This window comes from Vicugna pacos, chromosome 1 (assembly GCF_048564905.1).
Source record: "Vicugna pacos chromosome 1, VicPac4, whole genome shotgun sequence".
In the NCBI taxonomy this organism is placed as follows: Eukaryota; Metazoa; Chordata; class Mammalia; order Artiodactyla; family Camelidae; genus Vicugna; species Vicugna pacos.
In genome coordinates, this window is record NC_132987.1 from 25,956,022 (window position 1) to 25,977,997 (window position 21,976).

The following is a 21,976-nucleotide window of genomic DNA, read 5'->3' on the forward strand; positions in this document are numbered from 1 at the left end:
AAAATAATAAACAGCACCATCTAGGTCTGGTGCAAAGAAGCATACCCCCAAAATATCACCAACATGCTTTGTCTGAATTTATAATCGGGAGAGCTTACCAATCTATTCTCTCGTTCTTTCTCCAAATCATCCCCCAATCTTTCAGTTTTAATTAAAGCTTTTCTTATGGAGAAGTTTCAGGGCATAGGGAAAAAAATCATAAAACTACATTAGTAAATTTTCCAAATAAAACAAAATAAAAGGTTAAGAGTCATTGGGACACAGGGTGACATTCAGAGCTGCATAAGTACAAGATAGTGGGTGAGAGCTAATGGGTAAATGTCACAAGAGGCTGAGAGGCAGGCAAGTCTCTCCCTCATAAAGAAAGATCTCTGTTTTTCTTTTTTAATAATTTCACATTTTGTGGGGGGGGTTAAATTTATTCGTTTTTATTTATTTATTTGTTTATTTATTTATGGATGATGGAGGTACTCAGGATTGAACCCAGGACCTTATGCATGCTAGGGACATACTCCACCAGTAAGCTACACCCTTCCCTACAAGAATGATCTTTGGAAGGTCGCATTAAATATAACTCTTCCTTTATATAGAAGAAAATCATTTCTATCAAAACTATGATTTCTAGCAAAACCCACACATAACGTTTTTCGTTGTGCATTGGTATTCTGCGATTAAAAGCAATATTTAATTAGTTGAAGCTAGAGATGTAGAGTCTTTTCAAATGTTCAGGTTATAAAAGAAAAAGATTTCCCTTGGATATAGAAGGAAAAGTTAGAAGAACACTGAAATACGTATTTACGGATCTCTTTCGGATCTAAAATCACTTTGTGGGATTAGTTAACGCAGGAATACATTAAATCCATCATGACTTGTTCATAGGATGTTGAAGTCTCATGCACAGGCAAGCTGTGACTGTCAGGAGGAATAATTCCGGTCAGGGAGGCATTCATTTTTTTCACCTTTGGATTTGAATAACCCCCAAAATTCACCCCTCCTTGACCACCCACTTCATTGTTCACATTTCAGTATTTGTCACCCAGTGCTCTAATTTTCTGTCTGCTCATCCATCTTTCCCTCCACACTCCAAGCTCAGCAAAGGCAAGGACTGTATCTTACTCATTTAAGGGGCCTAGGAGAATGCTTGGTACTCAAGCATTCAATAAGCCGAGTAGACACTCAGTAAATATGACAGAAACGGAGGCAGAAAAGCGACCAAATGCATTACATCAACACTCCCTCCGAGCTTTGAATGGCTGCCATTTTTACCTTTTTTTTTCTGGGTTAGTAAAAGGTTAAGTGTAAGTCCCAAAGAAAGGCTGGGTCAGAAGATTCAGAGAACATGGCCAAAGTAAGGATTAGAGATGTCTAAGAAGGTTCTAGAAACATTGGGTGAAGTTAGTTTATCCCGACAGCAATACTTTTTGCCGTTCTCCTTTGCCAATTTAGTTAATGAAAAAGATAACTAAACTGTATGCTGCATTGCCAGGGAAATGGCAGCCGAAGACAAGTAGGATGACCAGCAGAGGGCGCTCACACCACAGGTATTTGTAGTTGACTTTTTTTTTTTTAACGTTTGCCCATGAAGGGAGGTGGAGGACGGCAACTGAGAAAGGCCAGCATTCTTTCCTAAGGAGCTCATAATTCCCCTAGCCAAGCAAGAAGGAAAAGGGAAAACACCAAGGGTAAAAAACTGGTAGAGAAGCATGCCAAAGACAATGGCCTTGCACCCCTGGCTCTTAAAGGATTGTCTACCTCCCTCTCACTAAGACTTAAACAACAAAAGAAAAAGTGCCAAAGAGAAAGTGTATTAAGCCAAACCACATTCTGGACTGCACAAACCCCTCCCCCTGCACTGCCTTTCATGTCTTTTTAGTTCCACTTGTCAAAACAAGTCATTTCTTTCTAGGTTTAGACCAAACCAGGAGGTCTGGGACACTTGCCAGACCTGCAGTGGTAAGCGAGCGAGTTGTACTTTTTCAGGGAAGAACACTTGCGTTCTCTGGGATGCCCCATGGAGCCTGCCCAGGTTTCGAGCTGTGGAAGCAGATAACTGTGTCTCCACCCTCACCCTTCTTTGGAATGGTCACAGACTGATGGTCTGAACTTGGGGAGAGCTAGCACCTGGGTTTTCCTTCTTCTCTGATGGCTGCCATCACACATGATTGATCCAGAGATTGGGAGGTTTAGTACCCGATCTCATCCTGTCTCAAAGCCCTGGCTTCCCCAAGGCCATCTGGGTTTGAGGATTTCATTTGTGTACTGATCCAAAATGCACCCTTCTCCTGTGTAGGATCCTACCATTCCAACTCCATTGCTCCTGCAATGGCTCAGGCCCTTGTCATTCCTAAAGGCATCTAGTGGGCTCCCTGCTCCAGCCCTGGTCCCTGATCAGTCCTTCACACTGCGTTGGAGTTGCCTTCGTGGAAAACATCTGACTTCTGCCTACCTCAACCTCACTGCCCACCACTCTTCCTATCGCATACTCCAGCCAGACTGGCCCCTGTGTTGTTCCTTGAACATAACTGTGCTCATGCCTCAGGACCTTTGCACTTGTAGTTCCTTCTGTCTAAGAATTATATTCTCCCAGATGCTTAATGATTCATTCTTACATTTCAGTCAGGGTTCTGCCCAAATTCCATCCTTTTCTGACCACACACATCTACACCAGCCCCTGCCATGTTACACTCTACCCCTTCCACTGCTTTGTTTTGCTTCATAGCCCTCCTCAGGCCCTGACATTCTGTTCTATATCTGAGTGTTTCTTTCGGTCAGCTCCATGAGGGCCAACAGTTCCATCTCGTGCACAACTATATTGGCAGCACTTGGCACATTGGATGTTCCCAATACATATTTAATTCACTAAGTGAAACATACTGTTCATCCTCCATCCCCTCAGGTGTTCCTCATTTACTCCAGAATTAAACCATATCCTCCGGCATGGCATTCAAGGCTCATGATCTGACTCTCTCCTCCTTTTCTGACCTTATCTCCTATCACACACTGCCCACCTGCATCACACCCTGAACTCGAGCCAAACCTTGTGACGAACCATCCAAACTCCTGCACGCTGCGCTCCGGCCTTCTGTTCCATTGCCATTTGTTAAAAGCTTCCTAATCTCTTAAAAGCCCTCTGACCTGCTCTCTCCCCATGGTGAAGACTTCTCTCTTCTCCCTTCTTTCCCAGCCATTAGCAGTTCTGTCCTTAGATACCAGTTTGTGTATCTCTTGTGTCCTGTGTTACACACGATGTAACTTTCTCTACCAGTAGACAAAGTGTAGGAACTGGATGTTAACTCTTAACTCCCAAGTACATCAGACTCAGATGCCTGCGGAAGTGAGTGAGGTCTATGGGGGTGTGAGTCTGTTCAGGCAGCCATAACAAAGTGCCACAAGCGTGGCGGCTTGAACCAGAGAAATTCCTTCTCACAGTTCTGGAGACTGAACGTCCAAGATCAAGGGGCCATCAAAGTTGGTTGCTGGTGAAGCCTCTCTTCCTGGCTTGTAGAAGGCTGCCTCCTCCTTGTGTCTTCACACGGCCTTTGCTCTGAGCTTGCAGGGAGAGAGAGGGAGAGAGCTCTCTGGTGTCTCTTCCTCTGCTTATAAGGACCCCAGTCCTATGGGGCCAGGGCCCTACTCTTTTCACCTCAGTTAACCTTAACTGCCTTCTTAAGGGTCCTATGTCCAAATATAGTCACGTTGGGGTTAGGGCTTCAACATATGAATTCGAGGCTGAGGGAGGACGCAGTTCAGTCCGTTGCAGTGGGCAAGGTGGGCTTAGCAGGACTGGAAGGCATTCCCCATCTGCGTGGGGGCAGCTGCTACCCAGCGTTAGCCCACGGTCCCAGGCCTGGCGTGTTCCTAACATTCCCAACCTTCAGAATGGGAAAGGAGCTAAAAATCTGGATAATTCTTAGGTGAACTCTCTTAATTTGAAAAAGTCAGTAGCTAATTAAAGCATACCTTTAACTCTGTGTGAAGAACCAGCCCTGCCCACAGGCAGCACTCAGCCTGGGGACCCGAAATGGATGGTTTTCTGAATTCCCGTGGAAGTCCTGGGCCCAGGCGAAGCCTCATGAAGTCCTCTGTGAGGAGATGGCTCACTGACGTGCATGCCATGGCTTGGGAAACTCTGAAATGAAAACGATACTGTGGGGAAGGTATCTGCCTGCTAACTGTTCCGCGAGGATGCCTGCCCCTCTCCTCTTCCCCGCCTCGTTCATCCACCGACCAGCTGCTGCCGGCCCTGCCGGCCCTGCCAGCCTCTCCGCTCCCATGGCCCCTGCTCCGCTGTGCCAACCTGGGCAGACCCTCCCTGAGCGCTGAGTCTAGTTCTGACGCCTGCAGTCAATGGAAGAGAAAGAGAAAATGGAGTCAGTTCAGAAGAAAGCCACAGAAGCGGTTACACGTCTGAAAAATGAAGATCAGGAGAAGTTAAAGGAACCAAAGTCATTCTGTTTAGAGGCAAGAGGGTTCCAGGATTACTAGCAACAGTTGTCAAGGATATAAAAGGCTCAGGCCTGGGATAGTAATGAGCTGTTCTCCCTGCTGAGAACAGAGCAAACAGGAAGCCGGCTCCACGTGCAAAGTGGGGATTTGGAGGTTTCTGTCCCTAACACAGGTATTTGTTAGGACTTGTGTGTTCGAATGGACATTTACAGTGGGAAGTGCTTTTTTTTTTTTTTTCCCATTCATTATCTCCCTTCTGGCTGTAACACTGTGGATTCTAGGAAAATCCTGTTAGAAAAGTTTGTTAATAATGAAAGATTGAGCCATAAGGGAAAAGAAAAACGTTCATCTGCATAAGAGGCTGGTGATACGATGGTACTCAGTGAAGAAAGTGAGGTTTCTGTATTTACCCACGAGATCCACTTCATACAGGAAGCAGATGACTTTGGTAGCATGTTCAAGGTCACAGGTGGCCATAAATAGCCACGTTATCTTCACTGTGTACTTTCTGGTTTTACCAAGAAAGCTAGATTTTCCCCAGTCCAGGACGAGGGGTGAGGACGCTGTAACAAGTAAACAGATGTACAGAAGCCACCAAACAAACAACCTGTTCCTTAAGAAGTGCAGAGTCATGGTCCTCCAGGGCAGAGAGGAGCTGCCTCCCAGGACAGCTGGACGTTTCCCAGGGCCTCTGTGATGACTTGCTCTTTATTAATTTCCTAAATGGAAGGAAGAACAAGGGTGAGTTTTTGGGTCTGGAGACTGGCAAGGCTAGAGCCGCAGTCAACCTGCCTCCAAGGAAGCCCTCGGCAGAGCATTGATGTTGGTAAAGTCTTTGCCGTGTGCGAGGTGCTTCCTTCCCCTCGGTGCCCCACTGCCCTCCTGACCCTGGACTCCCCCACCAGTGTCTGTTCCCCTCTGCCAGGGGCCCCCACCCAGAGGCCAGCCTAGGTTATCCTGTTTACTCACAGCCTCCCTCTGTCTAGGAATTCCAACCAAAGGGATACAGTCTTATTCCTCTTTTTAAGAATGCCCATTGTCACATGACTCACGGGAATGAATTTGGAGGGTTTCCCCGCCTCCCCCCACCCCCCAAGCTAGTGGGTTTCAGGTAAACACATGCCCTCGTACCCCCTCTTCACGCAGGTAAAACCTGTCAGTTTAGTTTGTAGCATCTGCTCAAACTAGAGCTCTTCTCTCCTCCCCTTTCTACCACTTCCCAGATTTAATCCTTCATTCTGAACTTACCTAATAATATTTTTCTCCTTGTTGGACATTTAAAGGCCCTTGCTGTCATGCTTTGATTTGATTAGTTAATAATGACTAAGAATAAGAATGACTGTCAACACTAAATTGAAAAGACGTGTTTTGTGTTGCTGTGTTTCCTGTGACAGGACTCCACCTAAAGAATCTGACCAGGGCAGGGCACCCCACTTAGGTTGTAAATTGTTACTGCACATCTGGAATCGGGGGTAAGGACCCCAGGGAGCGGCAAGGCTGATACACGTGAAGAAGGTTTCCTTGAGACCATGAATTTAGAAACAGCTAAAGGGGCAGCTTACCTTATTGCTATTATTTCTTCCAGTGCCATTATGCTCAGTGCTGTCATGCTGTGAACAGGCTTGAAGAGCATAAACATGGGGAGACGAGGACACTGAATCCATGTTTTATGAATAGAGATCCAACTGCTCATTTGGGAATTGGTCACACGAATTTGGAGTCAGACAAACCCCAGGTCAAGTCTCAGATCTGCCCTTTGCTGTGAGAACCTGGCCAAGAAATACTCTCTCTCAAATAAAGATGAAAATACCAACCTCCAAGGTTTTCTGTAAAAATTAATTTATACAAGATGCATCAAACACATAGCAGTTTTTATCACCTGCTAAACTCGTGACTCATGGTAACTACTATTACCATTAAAATAACAAGGACATTTTCACTCCTTGCTGCCTCTGCAAACACACCTCTCTAGATTCCAATCAAACAAACTTACCTTGAAAGCAGACAGCAGCTGGAACACTGGCCAAAGCAGCCCCGGAACTGGCTCAGAGACTGTTTCTCCAGTGGCTTCCACTGAGGTGTGCAAGTGTGCTCAGCGCATCCCGGGCAGCCTCCCTCTTTACATCGTCCTGCACCACCTGGTCTCCTGAGTCTTCCTCCTCCTCCCAGCAAACCCGCCCACGTGCACGCTCCTCTGCCTTGCCCCACAGTCACTCCTCCTCTCACCCTCTCTTCTTTCATCAAAGTTCCTTTCCTTCAGGACTGTGGTGTTCTGTTTCTGCTCTGGGTCAAAGGTATCATCAGTTTCCTCATCAGCCAACCGAGCGAGTGAGTGAAACACCCCCAACTGCACTGGGCACTCAGAAGGTCTCAGTAAATGTGGGTTCTCATCCCTCATCTGCAAAGGGAGAGATCTGGACAAGGTTGCCTCTAAGATCCTGGGAGCGTACAGAAGCTCACAGCCAAGCATGAACCCGAGGTTTGCGTGCTGGCGGGAGACTTTTCTTAACAACCCCCACCCCCGCTTCATTAACCTCTAGCTGGTGGACTATGTGATATTCAGGAATACCCAGGGAAGCCAGATCCCCCCCGGCCCACACACAAAGGCCAGGGCCCTGCGTGGCCATTAGCCTCCTCCTCACCCCACTGCTGAACAGAGGCTGGCCCCTGTCCTACACGCTAACATGGCTAGAAAATTAAAATCAGGGCTAACACCTGTTAAGGATATTTATGGACAATCAAAGGAGACAGAGGTCAACTTCATCCTGAGGGGACTCTTTGATCAGGAGCTGTGACCTCAGGTTATCAGAGACATGACAGGCTTTTCAAGTAGACTCAAAAACAGCCCGGGCAGCCCAGGCTTCTGGTAACATCTGCCAGATTCAGGCTGGGCTAAATGGACCTGAAGATACCAGTTGTCATTAAGACAAGTTTTTGAATTTGGTGACTGCTTTGTCAAGCAGAGGACCATCCAACTGATGGCTCTGTAGGAGTCCGGTAATGGAATTATGTGCCTAGGATACATGGCTGGCAGTTAGACTCTCTGCAGATCACTTCAGGCAGCAAAAAAGTGCTTTATAATGTATCCATTCATTTCAATACAGTCGGTAGTAACGTTAGAAAGTGGTTCGTAGCAAGAAAAGGCTGAACTGCATTTGAAAAGGAGAAATGTGTCTTCTTAAAGGGATTCTCTCGGAGAACCAAGTGAACATACAAGAGCTACTTCATTAAATCAGAAGTCAGCCTGGCAGGTGAGCCTAATATGCTGCCGGCAAAAGTGGGAATTGGAGCGAATGAAATAGTAGGAACAACAGAGCTACAGGTGTGCCTTGTTTTTGGTTTTCATCTCATTTGTATTAGTACAGTACAGGCTGCATCAAATGTATTTCCAAAGGTTGATAGTAGAGCGTTGCAATAAATAGATCGGGAGTTTCTAGAAAGCATCAGGTATTTGTTTGATGGGCAGCTTAAGGGAGAAGACATGGCTTCCAGATTGTCCTCTCAGAGATGCAGTTGCTTCCAGGTATACGCTCTGTTCCAATGCTGGTTCTGTTCCAACACTCTTCTCGCTTCCTCTCTCCCAGGGAGTGTGTGTTGGGGCCAGTGGGGATGGACTCCAAAAGGAAGCTGAAAAACACTGAGATAACCACCCAGAGGAAGGGGACTGCCCTAAGGGGCTGTCCTGATGCTTCAAAAGTAGTTAGACCTATGAAGGGAGCAGAGCTGCGTCCCCAGCCTTGAAACCCTGCCCATCGCTGTCTATAGTGTCATTTCTTCTAGGATGATCCATCTTTTTTAAAATGAATTCATCAGGAATTAAGATAGTGCTGTAGGACAGTTACATTTCAAAACAAATAAACTCATAGAAAAAGAGATCAGATTTGTGGTTACCAGAGGTAGGGGGTGGAGGGAGAGGGAACTGGATGAAGGTACAAACTTCCAGTGAGAAGATAAACACTAGGGATGCAACGTACAACAGTTATAAGATAGTAAGTACTAGGAATTTAACACACAACTTGGTAAATAGAATTCCCACTGCAGTCTGTTACATATGAAAGTTGTTTGGAGTAAATCCTAAGAGCTCTCATCACAAGAAAAAAATTCTTTTTTCTTTCTTTAATTTTGTACCTATATGAGTTGTTGGATATACTAAACTTACTGTAATAATCACTTCATGACGTATGTAAGTCAAATCATTATGCCTCACACCTAAAACTTGTACAGTGCTGTATCTGTATATCTCAGTATTGTATCTCAGTAAAAACTGGGAGAACAAAGGCAAGAAAAACAAACTTGTTATCTTCTTTCTTCTCTTCTTCCCAAATTAGACTCTTACTTCATGTATTTAACATGTATTTATTCAGAACCTACCTACCATGTGCCAGGCACTATATTTACCAGGTGAGTGAAAAAAAGAGAGAGAGAGAGAGACAGTCTCTGTCCGTATGCCCTTACATTCTAGTAAGAAAAAACAGAAAATAACCAAGCAGATAACTGAATGTATAATGTATAGTCGGTTGAGAAAACACTATGAAGAAAAATCAAGGGTAAGGGGAAAGATCGGTGTTGAGCAGTTAGGAAAGGTGTCTCTAATGAGGGCATATTTTAGCAATCTCTGTAGCTTAAATCTTCAATCTCTGTGCACCTTCCAGAACTTTTGTGGAGAGTAATATTTTTCATGTTGAGAGTACTGGTTGATTATTACAAGATATTGGATGTAGTTCTTGTGCTCTGCAGTAGGACCTTGTTGTTTATCTACTCTATATGTAGTATTTTGTATCTGCTAACCCCAGACTCCTAATTTATCCCTCCCCCCTCCCCTCTCCCCTGTGGTAACCATAAGTTTGTATTCTATGTCTATGAGTCTCTGTTTTGTAAGTAAGTTCATTTGTCTCACTTTTTTATATTCCACGTGTAAGTGACATCATATGATATTTGTCTTTCTCTGTCTTACTTCACTTAGTATGGTAATCTCCAGGTCCATCCATGTTGCTGCAGGTGGCATTATTTCATTGTTTATGGCTGAGTCGTATTCCACTGTGTTGTAAATCAATTTAACTTTCAATTAAAAAAATAGAGTATTAGTTGAAAATTCCAATGTTTGCAGAGGTAACATGAATGAATGAAGAGGGCCAGGTGGGGACGGAAGGTGCATAAGCAAACCAGGTAGATGAAGGATGCTCGGGGTGGAAGAGGCGGCCACTGCAAAGGCCTGAAGGTGGGACTACGCTTGCCTTGTTCAAGGAACAGCAAGGAGAGCTGTTTGTCTGGAGAAAGTGAGCAAGATGGGACAAGGAACAGGGCACAGCTCCCAGTTCCTAGTCCCTTCCAGGTTGGAAACTGTAGGCAAACTACAGTGATCTTTTACTCCCCTGTCCCTGTCCTTGATCCAGCTGTATTCAGTTCTTTTTTCTAAAGAAGGATTCTCTAAAACCACCCCTTCCTGCCTCCCTCTTCTCTCCCCTGAACTCAGCCTCCATCTTATGCCTGCTTTATTGAAGAGCCTCCTAACTGGCCGTCTAGCCTCATGCATCTTCTATTGCTCTAATCACTTTATTCTAAGCTTCCAGATTAATCTTCCTGGAGCGTTGCTTCTGTCAGATCTTTTCCTCCCTTGCATAACAATGGCTTAGCATTACCCTGGGATAAAGCAGAAGCTCCTTAGCTTCTCCCCGCTCCATCCTCCCCATCCCTGCCTCAATCTGGCTGAAACTCCATCGCTCTGTGACTCTGCTCCCAACTCCCCAACTCCAGTGACCTCCACCCATCATGTATCCAGACTCTGTACTCTCACTCGCGACTCTTGAAATTCAGCCTAAGACCCACCGTGAATGGTCCAGCCCAAAACAGACCACTTCCTCCCTCAAACAGCTGGTGCACAGTCAGAAACCGCAGGATAAACTCCCTCACTGGCATGAGGTGCCAGGGACCTGGCAATGTCCTGGGAGATAGCTCTAAACTGATACACTGAAGGCCTTACCTCACCCATCCATAGGCAAAAACAAGCAGATGTGGCTTTTCCAGGCACCTTCGGATCTGGAGATGATTTGAGGGGTTCCTGCCACAGTTAGAGTCTCTCTCTGAGCCAGGTCAGGGGCATGGGCCTTCCCCTGACAGCTTCGCCCAGGGAAAACCTTCACTTCCCTGGAGAATACTGTATTCCTCACACCCCAGCCAGACACCTTAAAAGTAAAAGCATGTCCAAATTAGAACTACAGTAAGATATACTTTTTCACGAATCGGATTGGCAAAATTTTTAAAATATATTTCAAATATGTGTGTATAAACACACACATATATACATCCAGTTTCATGCTTAATATACAGCAGTGTACAAGGCGTATTGCTCCCTCCCTTGGTCCTGGCTCACTCACCTAATTCACTGAGCGCAGGAACCATGTCTTCTACATCCTGTGCATCATTTAAGTGCCATAAATGTACCAACCATAATTTATATAATATATGGACAATAAATACTAACAAAGATTTCTGAGATACTAACAGGCATATGTAGAATAGATAGACAAGGTTATACTGTATAGCACAGGGAAATACATACAAAATCTTGTGGTAGCTCACAGCAGAAAAAAATGTGACAATAAATATATATGTATGTTCACATATAACTGAAAAATTGTGCTCTACACTGGAATTTGACACAACATTGTAAAATGACTATAACTCAATAAAAAAAAGTTTGAAAAAAATTCTGGGATGTCAGGCATTGAATTAGGTAAGAAAAATGAAATAAAATGATCACATTGTGTCTTTGAAGCCCTCCTTTTTCTGCAGGCAAAAGGGGGTTGTTCAAGGCAGTCATCTTCCTTTTACGAGGCAGGATGGTAAACTCAGCAGCGTGGTCACAGATGTCATCTTTCGTTCAGCCCCTAGGTTCAGGAACTAGCCATCTAAGTAATCAGAGACCTCGCGTATTTATGTTAAGCACTGAGTGTATGTAATTACAAACTCTCTAGAGAAACACTATCAGCATGGTCAAACCAAATGTGAAGACTGCACACACCTACCTGGGCATCTAGTAGTTAAGCTGATAGATCTGACGAGCCTTGTAACAGTGAGAATGAGAAGATGCATTTCTTTAGGCTTCAGCACCGACGTCAAAAGCTGGGCACCAGCAATATTTGCCCACACAGAAAGCTCCCACGGGTGCCAATAAAAACATAGGCAAGGTCTGTAAAGCCTGCATTGTTGTACTGTTATGAAGAAAATATGAAGTCTTGTTCTTAGATGGAAAGGCTCCCAACAAGAAGCTGAAGTAAAAAGTCTTCACTTTCGGAGCCCGTCTGCCTCGCACAGGGCTGTGCTATGGGACTGAACTGTCTGGACGGTGTTTTACGTGCACTCTTTGAAGTTAGCACCTGCAGCTCCTTTGAAGTTCTAGCTTTCTAAATAATAATCACAATAAAGTTAAACATAAGAGATGCAGGAATTCTGTATTCAATTCGTATTTCACTTGGTTTCAACAGGATGAAGCATGTAAAAGGAAGGTGGCCAGTCACCAACTTCCAGCTGCCTCTCCTGCCCACTTTCCATCTTAGTCCCCAGAAAGCCGGGCTGCTCTGGTGATGCCATGCATGTGCTGCTCGGGACCAGCCTTACTCCCAACAAAGCAGGCAAAGGCCTCCCCGGGCATGAAACGTTCATGCCCTTATGTCCTGCACGTCTTCCCACGGGCCAGAGCCGCAATTCCATTATTGTTGTCTAATCTCTACGGCTTCCTTCCTTCTCTGTAAACCTGCAAGAATTTTAAGGAAAGATAATGTTTTAAGCTATCTTTTATATTTTGGTGCAGAGATTGGAATTCTAGCATTGACAGGGCCTGGCAGGACTAGGAGGGGATTGAAGCCAGTAGCTCCCCTTGGCTCCAGCAGAATGAAGCTGTGCAATATGGGCCCAATGCCACTAAGCCTTCTGATTTTTGTTAGGGTCTGTTTCTTTTTTTTTAATTGAAATATAGTCAATTTAGAATGTTGTGTTAATTTCCGGTATACAGCAAAGTGATTCATGTATACATATATATATTATTTTTCATTTCATATATATATATCATTTTCATCTATAGGATATTACAAGCTATTGGATATAGTTCCCTGTGCTATACAGTAGGACCTTGTTGTTTATCTATATTATATATAGTAGTGTATGTCTTTAAATCCCAAATTCCCAATTTATCCCTCCCCACCCTTTCCCCTTTCGCAACCACAAGTTTGTTTTCTATGGCTGTGAGTCCTGATTTTTTAAGAGAAGACAGAAATCCAGATTTTCACATGAAACCTCCCAATTTTTTTTTAACATTGGCAACTATCTTTGGTTTGTTAAAACACTGTATAGAACAGACCAGACCCACCCACAGGCCAGTAGTGAAACACATACCAAACTTGCCCCAGGCCAGTGCAGGGGAGAAAGCAGGAGGAGCCAGCACCCACCTGGTGACCGAGGCAGGTGGGGGCAGAGGGGGCACTTCAGGGAAAAACCAAAGGCCTGACAGTGGGTGGAGCAGCTTGGCCAAAGACAGGCTGTGCAGTGGCTTGCCTGGGTACCAACCTGCAGAGAAGAGAAAGAAGCCATACTTGGAGCCTCCAGAAGGGCCTGCACACAACAGCTCTGTCCAGACCCATCTATTTCTACTCCATTCAGGCCTACACTCTGATGTCTCTGGGCACATTTTCTTTAATTGAAGTATAGATGACTTATAGTGTTGTGTTAGTTTCTGGTGTACAGCATAGTGATTCAGTTATACATGTATATATTCTTTTTCATATTCTTTTTCACTATGGGATATTACAAGTTATTGAATATAGTTCCCTGTGTTATACAGTAGGTTCTTGTTGTTTATCTATTTTATTTATAGTAATGTGTATGTGCAAATCCCAAACTCTCAATTTATCTGGGCATATTTTAAAATACATAAAATGTGAATTACAGCTATGCCGGTATAAACAAATAGGATCCAGGCTAGATTATATTTGTTTTCTTAATTCTGATTTTAAAAGAAATTAAAACATTTTCTAGGGCCCTTAAAAGTATCATGGGCCCCAGGCCCTGGCCTCCCGTGCCTGAAAGAGAGAGTTGACCCTGCCTCTAGCTTAGCAGTGCTTTGCTTAAACACTGGGTGAAAATTCTTGGTAACTAGGTGTGTGTCCCTGTAAATGTCGCAAATCAGTAGTCAAGTTGGAAGGCAGCGTGTTATGGTGGACGTGAGTGTGAGCCTGAAAACCAGACCACGTGGGTTCAAACCCCAGGTCTACCACCTCCAATTAGCCTCTCCGAGGCTTGATGGCCTCCTCCGTGAGACAAGAGTAATGACAGTCCCTAACTGAGGATGCTGGGAGGGTCAAGTGAGTTAACATACGTAAAAAGTTTAGAAAAGTACCTGGCAGAGGGAAGAAATAAATGTTAACTTTGTTCCATCGTGTCCCCACAACTGACTAGCTTTACTAATATTGACTAAATTACTGAGTTAACGTGTAAAAACTCTTGAAGAACCAAACATTCTCAGGTCCTGAGGGCACAAGCTTTATCATGATTTCCTAAAGGTAACTTAACAATGTAAAATTCAGGAGATAGACGACTATGCAGGCTTGCCTTGGCTCATTTTTAGTATCTTTCGTGCCTTCTGTCAGCTTCCCCCGTTTGTCTATAAAAGAAATTCAGAGTGGAGACTCAGGTTTAGAAACTGACCCATGAATTGTGTTCTGTATCCTAAAGAGATGTGATCTTTCAGTAAACAGCCTTGCATTCAGAGCTTTCAGAGCAGTTGAATATTATCCAGTGTTGTAACACACATTCAAAGCATCAGAACACAAGAGAGGACGTTAGAAAACCTCATGCCACTGGCAGAACCCAGACTCTCAGTCTTTCCTGTTGTCCTGGGATTCATGTGATTACTGTCAGTGATTTCTGCTGTGATCCACAGAACTGCAGAGTAAGAAGGAGCCTCTCAAGTCACCAATCCATCCCTCATTTGCCGAGGACAATAAGGACGAGGGACGTCAGCTGTTTCCTCGAGGACGCATTGGTTAGTCTCAAGCTCTTTCTCTATATCTGCCCCTACCACTTCTGTCATCATTTTGCATATCTTGTTTATTCTGAATTCTTTTGGATGAATTCCTATCTCTACTGCTAGAATTGTGATCACTAAAGACAGTTACAGGCTTTTGTGTAGATTTTAAATTTCCTTTGGTGGAAAACAGTAACAGTTGGTGCTCAAAAGTACTTGCTGAATGAATGAATGAAAAGTTCTTACAGGTTTCATGTCACACCATCTTGTGATCTGGCTGTTGAATTCCTCACCATCTTGCAAAGGAGGAGGAAATGAAGACCCTCACGTGTGGCCATCTCAGCCTACATGTAGTCCGTACGGTTCGTAATACACAATACACGGGCTCCATGTATTGTGAAGCCATGCAATACTTCTATTTCCAAATGTTTAAAGATTATATTGAATGTTGTTTGCTTTCAAAAGAGCTGACAAAGACATATCCAAAGCCTCATGGCGTGGTGATTCCTGAGGACGAGAATGAGGGAGGTCACGTGGAATCGCGGGCTAAGCTGAGCTTGTGTTCCTTGCTCTTCCTACATAATGTATCTCTAACTGCTGAGAACTGTGAAAAACACTTATTCTCTTCTAATCTGGAGGAAATGGCACAACTTTAAATTTCTTCCATCAGCCAAAAACTGATGCATTTTTCAAGATAAATCTTTACTATGGCCTAGCAGTTTCCCACCCCCCAAAAAACCAATCAGCAAAAACCTCCTCCACATTTGAAAAATACTTTAAAATTGGTAATTCCTCCCAATAGCATTGTTAGCTCCTTTTATAGCGAAGGGACCAAAGAAAGTTAGAAGCGTATTCCGGAGTTTTACGTAACTCACATTCTAGTCTCTTGTTACGTCCAGTGAGCCATGCTGCGTTCCTGATGTTCAAATAGATGTCTGAATCTTTCTTTGGGTCAAAAGAAACCAATTGGCTGCATGTTAAATATAGCTGCTTTGTTAAAAATCAGAGTCATTTATAAACAGAATGGTTATTTCCTTATGGCAAAAGAACAAAATCCATTCCCGGCCTATGTTCACATACTACATTCAGTTCTATGGGCCCAAATGCAATTCTGGAACATAAGCCATGTCAGCATTAACTGCTGAATGTAGGCTAATATGTTGTCTCTTTTTAACTGGATTGTTAAGTCCATTAACATTTAATGAAACAATTTTAACTTTAACTGCAAAGACATTCACAATGACTTTCCATCAACTCCCTAAAGGCAAAACAACATAAATTTTAAAGAAAAATAACTATGAAGCTTTGCTAAGTGCAGATGATTTCCATCGGACAGGTTAAGTCCTGAATTTCTTCCAGTGCAGTCCACATTTGACTTTTACTGCAAATATAAACTCAGACTGGTAATTACCCTTGGGTGACCCAGCCAAGTAATGTCAGCATGAAAACACTGGTGTTCTTACTACAGTGTAATAATGTATATAGAGTCAGCTAATGTAATTTCACTGAGAGTCTTAGTAATCCATTTTGAAATTAGGCTGTGAAACATTGTCTCTTAAAATATCGTGGTAATTCTTTTTCCTTTGTAGCAGTCTCAGAGTAAAATTATATTCCCTTTGGCTTGAATGATTAAGACCTAGAAACCGAAGTCCTTTATAGAGATCCAACCGTCACATTGCCAGAGAGAGAGAGATACGTGGAATACAAATAAATCAAACTGTTTATTCAGTGGCGCTTTATTCCCTGCTACCTTCAATGCATACATACACTAGTTTACACTCACGTTCATTCCTAACCTTAACTCTGAACCTTTCTGTAAATATGTTTTTCACCAAGTCCTATTTGGAAACTTCTAAAATAGAACAAAGTGAATGTGGTTCCGTTATCAGCTCTTAAAAAAATAATAAACACATACTCCTTCATATTTCTTAGAGTGACGCAACTACCTGGACAGTTCTATAGATTTAACAATTCTACATCCATCCCTTCCAAATCTGATGCCTTTGAAACAGCTCTCCCTCAATTAAAAAAAAAAAGAAAAGAAAAGAAGAAAAAAAGCTACGAAACATCAGTGACTTACAGCCATGTTTTTGGCAAACTTATTTAATAATTTAATGATTAAAAAATAAGTCTTTTAAAAAAAAAACTTGAAAGACCTCACCTGGCAGCTTCAGGGATTTGAATACGTTTGAGAAACGTGAACATCTAAAGGAGTTTGTGGGACTGACGCGGTTGAGGCTCCGAACATTTGACATGGCAGTTGTAGAAGCTGTAAGTGTACCACAGTAGGAAGCAGCTTTCCGTGGACTTCAAAGCAAGCGGCAGTTAATTATCTAGCTTTCAGGAGCAGTGTGCACCTACCGTGACAGCTGTTAGGCGAGGGCACACGGCCACCACCACCACCAAACATCAGCTCATGTCATTGTTCAGCTTGGATCTCATCGGAAGGAAATGTGTAAGGTCTCAGCTTGGTTCAATTCAAACGAGTCTAAGAGTTTTCCCAGATGGTGTCTCAGCACAAGCTTATTTCTCACCCCAAGAGCTTTGTGCTTCGCCGGCACCTCAGAGCTTCAGTCGACGTGCTGTTTGCATATGCTCCAGCTGCATTTTTAATGCCATGCGTGGGATACAGCCATTTGAACTTTCTCCTCCCCGTCATTATGGTGAATTCAACCTGGAGATGTTGTAACTTTGGTAAGAAAAAAAAATGCTGCTTCTTTTCAATCTGTCTCTCATCGCCTTCCCATCCACTCCCCTCATTTTTAACTGACAGAGATGATTGATTGTTTCTGCCTAGTGCCTAACAGGTGGGGTGTCTTGGGGTGTTCTTCATGCCTGGCCAAATAGAGTGGATGGAACAATTATTTGACTTGCATGAATCCTGGCAGGGCCTGCTTGTCCACATTTCCCCAGAACACCCACTTCTGTCTACAACCTTATCAGCCTCAAGATCAGCCATGAGAGATGCCCAGAGCCACTGAGTTCATTCTTGGCCTTCTCTAACACCACTCCCCGATCAAGGGCTGAGGTCATAATTGTGCTCTTTGCTGTATCTGGCACCTTTTTTAGATCCAGAACTTAGCCTTCTTGAATAACATCATGTGATCCATAAACAGAAGGTATGTGCCCTCGAGGAAGGAAAAAAAAAAAAGAAGTAAAGAATATATTCCTTTGGTTAGACCAGCTTGAAGAAAGGAGAGAACAGAATTTGAAGGGGAGAAAAAACGAGGGACAGAGTTATAGGGGTCAGATAGCTAATTAGGAAAGAGTTTGAGAAAAGGAATACACACAAAAAAAGAAAATTGAAGTACCCACCTAAACTAACTTCATTCCTTTTAGAAAATTCCGCCTTTTAAGCACACTAAGTTAGTGAGGTCTTGCTCTTAAACTTGAAAAAGAAACAAAAAAACCCCAAACACTCGAACAAAAATCCTCAGCAGTTGCTGACCTCTCATTGCCATTTACTTCAATCAGCCCCATACTGTTTCTTGACTTGTCCCAAGTCCCCAGTGAGGCCGTGCTGATTTACAGCAGTCAGTAACTACATGCAAAATATGCAAAATCATCTTCTGGGGACTTCAAAAACCCAGAACTCTTCTTGTCCCTCCACCTCCAGGAAATAAATGTTGAATGCTTTAATCTTTCTAGTGTGTAAAATGTTTTCAAGCTGCCCATAAAATGTGTGATGCTAGCAACTTGACAAGAATATTGTAGAAATCTATTAATTATCTTTAAACATGTTTCTTTGCAGTTTTCAGTTCATCTTGCATGAAGTGCTGAGCAGAAACTGGCTTGGTTTCTTACAGCCAAATTACATAAGAGACATAAATCTTTAATGTTCTTGATTTCCTTTAGTGACTTTGTTTTCTTCTAAAAGGGTCTGAATAACCTCTGAAAAGTATGCTGGATACATTCCCAAGATGCCAGGCTGGTGGCCAGAATACTCAAAGGTGATAGGCCACAGCTGTTTCCTCCTTTCTAGGGAAAAGGGTACAAAGGTGCAGGTCACTGGATACTTGACAAATGTGTGATTGCCAAGTGTCAGGCTTTGTCTTCTAGGGAAATGCTGAATAGACTATATTTAAAGCAAGCTGCTTTATATGGAGGGTGCATACTTAACCAGACCTAGCATTTATAGTCTAAGTAAGGCAGTAGTTAATCAATAAAGTGTGGAAATGCACTTTAAAACTCATAGTGAGACAGAGGGAAGAGGGCAGGACACAACCATTAAAAGAATGACACAGCAATTAACACCAAGACAGTGGAAGATTCAACTCCCAGGAGACGCTGAGCTTCATTATATGCTCATTGTAATACAATAGCTGCTAAATGGTGCTCACACAGGAGTCATGGCAGTTTCAAGGCTGACCACAAAAGATCAGAGTGGGTAATGGCTTGATTCCTAGCAATCCCAGCCCTTTCTCCAAAGTAGTTGGAGTCAGCATGTGACTTACCAAGCCCATAAAAACTAACAACCCTACACACCGGGGCCACTCTCCTAAGATGGCTCGCATTCTGTCTGTGGAATGGGTATCTCCTCAGCACTAGTTGTTCTCTCCTGCTTTCTGAGACAACTTGCACTCTGTCTCTAGAGTGTGTATCTACTTTTGCTTTAACCACCCCAACTTGTAGCTTCTTTGGCCTTCTGAGACGCCCTACACTCTGTCTAGGAAGTGTGTAACCCTCTGACTAAATCTACTTTCACTCTATTATGGCTCATTCTTGAATTCTTTCCTGTGTAAAGCCAAGGACCCTCGCTTGGCAGGGTGTGTCCCAGGGACTCGACAGAGACCTGGGACACAGCCATAGTCATGTGCCCCATTTTTCCTGTATCAGTAGGGTCCAGAGATCTGATCCAAGAATATCTGCTATAAAACTCTTACTAAGTAATCTTTTGTTTGAACACCATTGGGGCAGAGAATCTACTCTGTGTTAAAATAGTCTGCACATACACACACAATTGTAATTCATACCAGATAAATGGAAAATCTTCATAATATGTAAAGAGGTACTATACCTCACTAAGAAAAATATCAACACTTCAACAGAAAAATGGACAAAGGGTATGGAAAGAAAAAGAAATATAAATGATTCTTAAATATAAAAAGAAGTAGAAGATACACCCAACCTTGCTCATAGTAAGAGAAATACAAACAGAAACTACACCAAGATTCAACTCTTCAAACATCTCATATATTACTGGTGTGAGTATACATTGGTACAATCCCAAAAGAAGGGAATTTAGTAATTAAAGTAACAAATGCATATATTTGATTTTACTTACTATTTCAACTTTTGGGAATGTGAGATATGCAAAATGAGCTATGTGTATGGTTGATCAGTACAGCATTGTTTGTGCTGACAAAAGATGTGGAAACAACCTAAAAACCCATCAACAGGGTAAATAAACCATAGTATATCCATGCAATGGAGTCCTATGCAGCTTAAGTGACAATAATAATAAGAAGGCAGCGCTTAATGTCCATAATAGAAAGTTCTTCAAGCTATATTATTAAGGAAAAACGCTAAATATCCTCAGCTGGAACAACTGGACATTCACATACCAAGAAAATGATTCTAGACAAAGACCTTACACCCTTCACAAACATTAACTCAAAATGGATCATGGACCTAAATGTAAAACACAAAACTATAAAACTCCTGGAAGATAACATAGGAGAAAATCTGGATGACCTTGGGTTTGGCAATGACTTTTGAGATACAGCACCAAGGACACAATCCATGAAAAAAAATGATAAGCTAGACTTCATTAAAATTAAAAATTCCTGCTCTGGGAAAGACAGTGTTAAGAGAATGGAAGCGTAAGCCACAGTTGGGGAGAACAGATACTCAAATTGATATATCCAATAAAGAATTGTTATTCAAAATATATTTTTAAAACTCTTGAAACTAAACAATAAGAAAACAACCAACCAAATTAATAAATGGGCCAAAGACCTTAACAGATACCTCACCAAATAAGATATACATATAGCAAATAAGCGTATGAAAAAAGATGCTTCACATCATCTGTCGTCAGGGAAATGAAAATTAAAACAACAATGAGACACCAATACACACTTATCAGAATGGCCACAATCTAGAACACTGACAAAATCAAGCCCTGGTGAGTGTGTGGAGCAACAGGAACTCTCATTCATTCCTGGTGAAAGTGCAAAAAGATACACACACTTTAGAATGTATTTGGCAATTTCTTACAAAACTAAATATATTCTTACCATATGATCCAGCAATTGCTCCCCTTAGCTTTGATCCAAAGGAACTGGAAACTTATGTCCACACAAAAACCAGCACATGGATGTTTATAGCAGCATTATTCATAATTGTCAAAACTTAGAAGCAGCCCAGATGTCTTTCAGTAGGTTAGTGGATAAATAATCTGTGGTATATCTAGACAATTGAATATTATTCTGTATAAAAAGAAATGAGATACTGAGCCATGAAAATAAATGGGAGAAACTTAAATGTATATTACAAAGTGAAAGAAGACAGTCAGTCTAAAAAGGCTAGGTGACTCCAATTATATGATGTTCTAGAAAAGTCAAAACTATGGATATACTAAGAAGATTGCTAGGGTTTGGGGGAATGGAGGGATGAACAGGCAGAGAGCAGAGGAATTTTAGAGCAGTGAAACTATTCTGCCACAATACTGCAATGGTGGATACATGTCATTATACATTTGTCCAAATCCATAGAATGTACCACACGAAGAGTGAACCCCAATGTAAACTATAGACTTTGGAGGATAACGATGTGTCAGTGTAGGTTCATCAGTTGTAACAAATGTACCACTGTGGTGAATGATGTTGAGACTGGGGAGGTTGTGTATATGGAGGAGGACAAAGGGTATATGGGAACTCTCTCTACTTTCTGTTCAATATTGCGGTGAATCTAAAATTGCTCTAAAAAGTTTATTAATATATTTTTAAAAAAGTGAAGTAACACTTGTGCAGTTGAAAAGAATTTATATTCTGCTGCTTCTAGATGGAATATTCTACATTATCTATTAAGTCCATTTGGTCTAATGTATTGTTTAAAGCCAGTGTTTCCTCATTCATTTTCTGTCTGGGTTATGTGTTCACTGATGTAAGTAGGGTGTTAAGGTTCCGTACTATTATTGTATTACTGTCAATTTCTCCCTTTTTGTCTGCGAATACTTGCTTCATGTATTTAGGTGTTCCTATGTTGGATGCATGTATGTTTGCAATTGCTATATCTTCTTGGATTGATCCCTTAATCATTATGTAATGTTCTTCTTAGTTTCTTATTAGAGTCTTTGTTTTAAAGTCTAATTTCTCTGATATAGGTATTGCTACCCCAGCTTTCTTTTCACTTCCATTTGCATGGAATATGTTTTTCCATCCACTCACTTTCAGAGTGTGTCTTTAGATCTGAGATGAGTCTCTTGTAGGCAGCACATATAGTGCTCTTGTTTTTGTATCCATTCAGCCACTCTGTCTTTTCACTGAAGCATGTACTCCATTTACATTT

General features: G+C 42.4%; 1 protein-coding gene and 1 long non-coding RNA gene across 3 annotated transcripts in view; one reads left to right on the top strand and one right to left on the bottom strand.

Moving 5' to 3' along the window:
• The window catches only part of LOC140695748 (uncharacterized), a 41,661-nt gene extending 27,193 nt beyond the window's left edge, over positions 1-14,468 (top strand). The window contains exon 3 of one of the 2 annotated variants that reach the window (XR_012071601.1): positions 14,381-14,468. This is a non-coding gene — a long non-coding RNA (uncharacterized lncRNA). Of the gene's footprint in view, positions 1-6,031; positions 6,267-14,380 lie in introns of those variants that run through there. The other variant, XR_012071600.1, reaches the window with a different exon arrangement.
• On the bottom strand, positions 637-17,025 carry LOC140695747 (uncharacterized). The gene is made up of 9 exons (XM_072958941.1): positions 16,826-17,025; positions 12,891-13,008; positions 11,472-11,849; positions 6,440-10,628; positions 6,009-6,215; positions 5,054-5,165; positions 4,298-4,338; positions 3,961-4,129; positions 637-3,544 (listed from the first exon to the last, which is right to left on the bottom strand). Exons 5-9 carry the CDS (start codon positions 6,137-6,139, stop codon positions 3,464-3,466), a joined length of 534 nt encoding a protein of 177 aa, XP_072815042.1. The 5' UTR covers positions 6,140-6,215; positions 6,440-10,628; positions 11,472-11,849; positions 12,891-13,008; positions 16,826-17,025; the 3' UTR covers positions 637-3,463.
• Between the last annotated feature and the right edge of the window lie 4,951 nt (positions 17,026-21,976).

What these genes read in the sequence shown, in the direction of transcription:
- LOC140695747 (XM_072958941.1), bottom strand. Translation starts at nt 6,139, where the DNA reads ATGAGCAGTTGGATCTCTATTCATAAAACATGGATTCAGTGTCCTCGT. An exon ending in GAAGAAATAATAGCAATAAG is followed by an intron (nt 5,166 to 6,008) that starts GTAAGCTGCCCC and finishes CCTTCCATTTAG; the next exon opens with GAAATTAATAAAGAGCAAGT. An exon ending in TTCTTCACACAGAGTTAAAG is followed by an intron (nt 3,545 to 3,960) that starts GTATGCTTTAAT and finishes CTGCAAGCTCAG; the next exon opens with AGCAAAGGCCGTGTGAAGAC.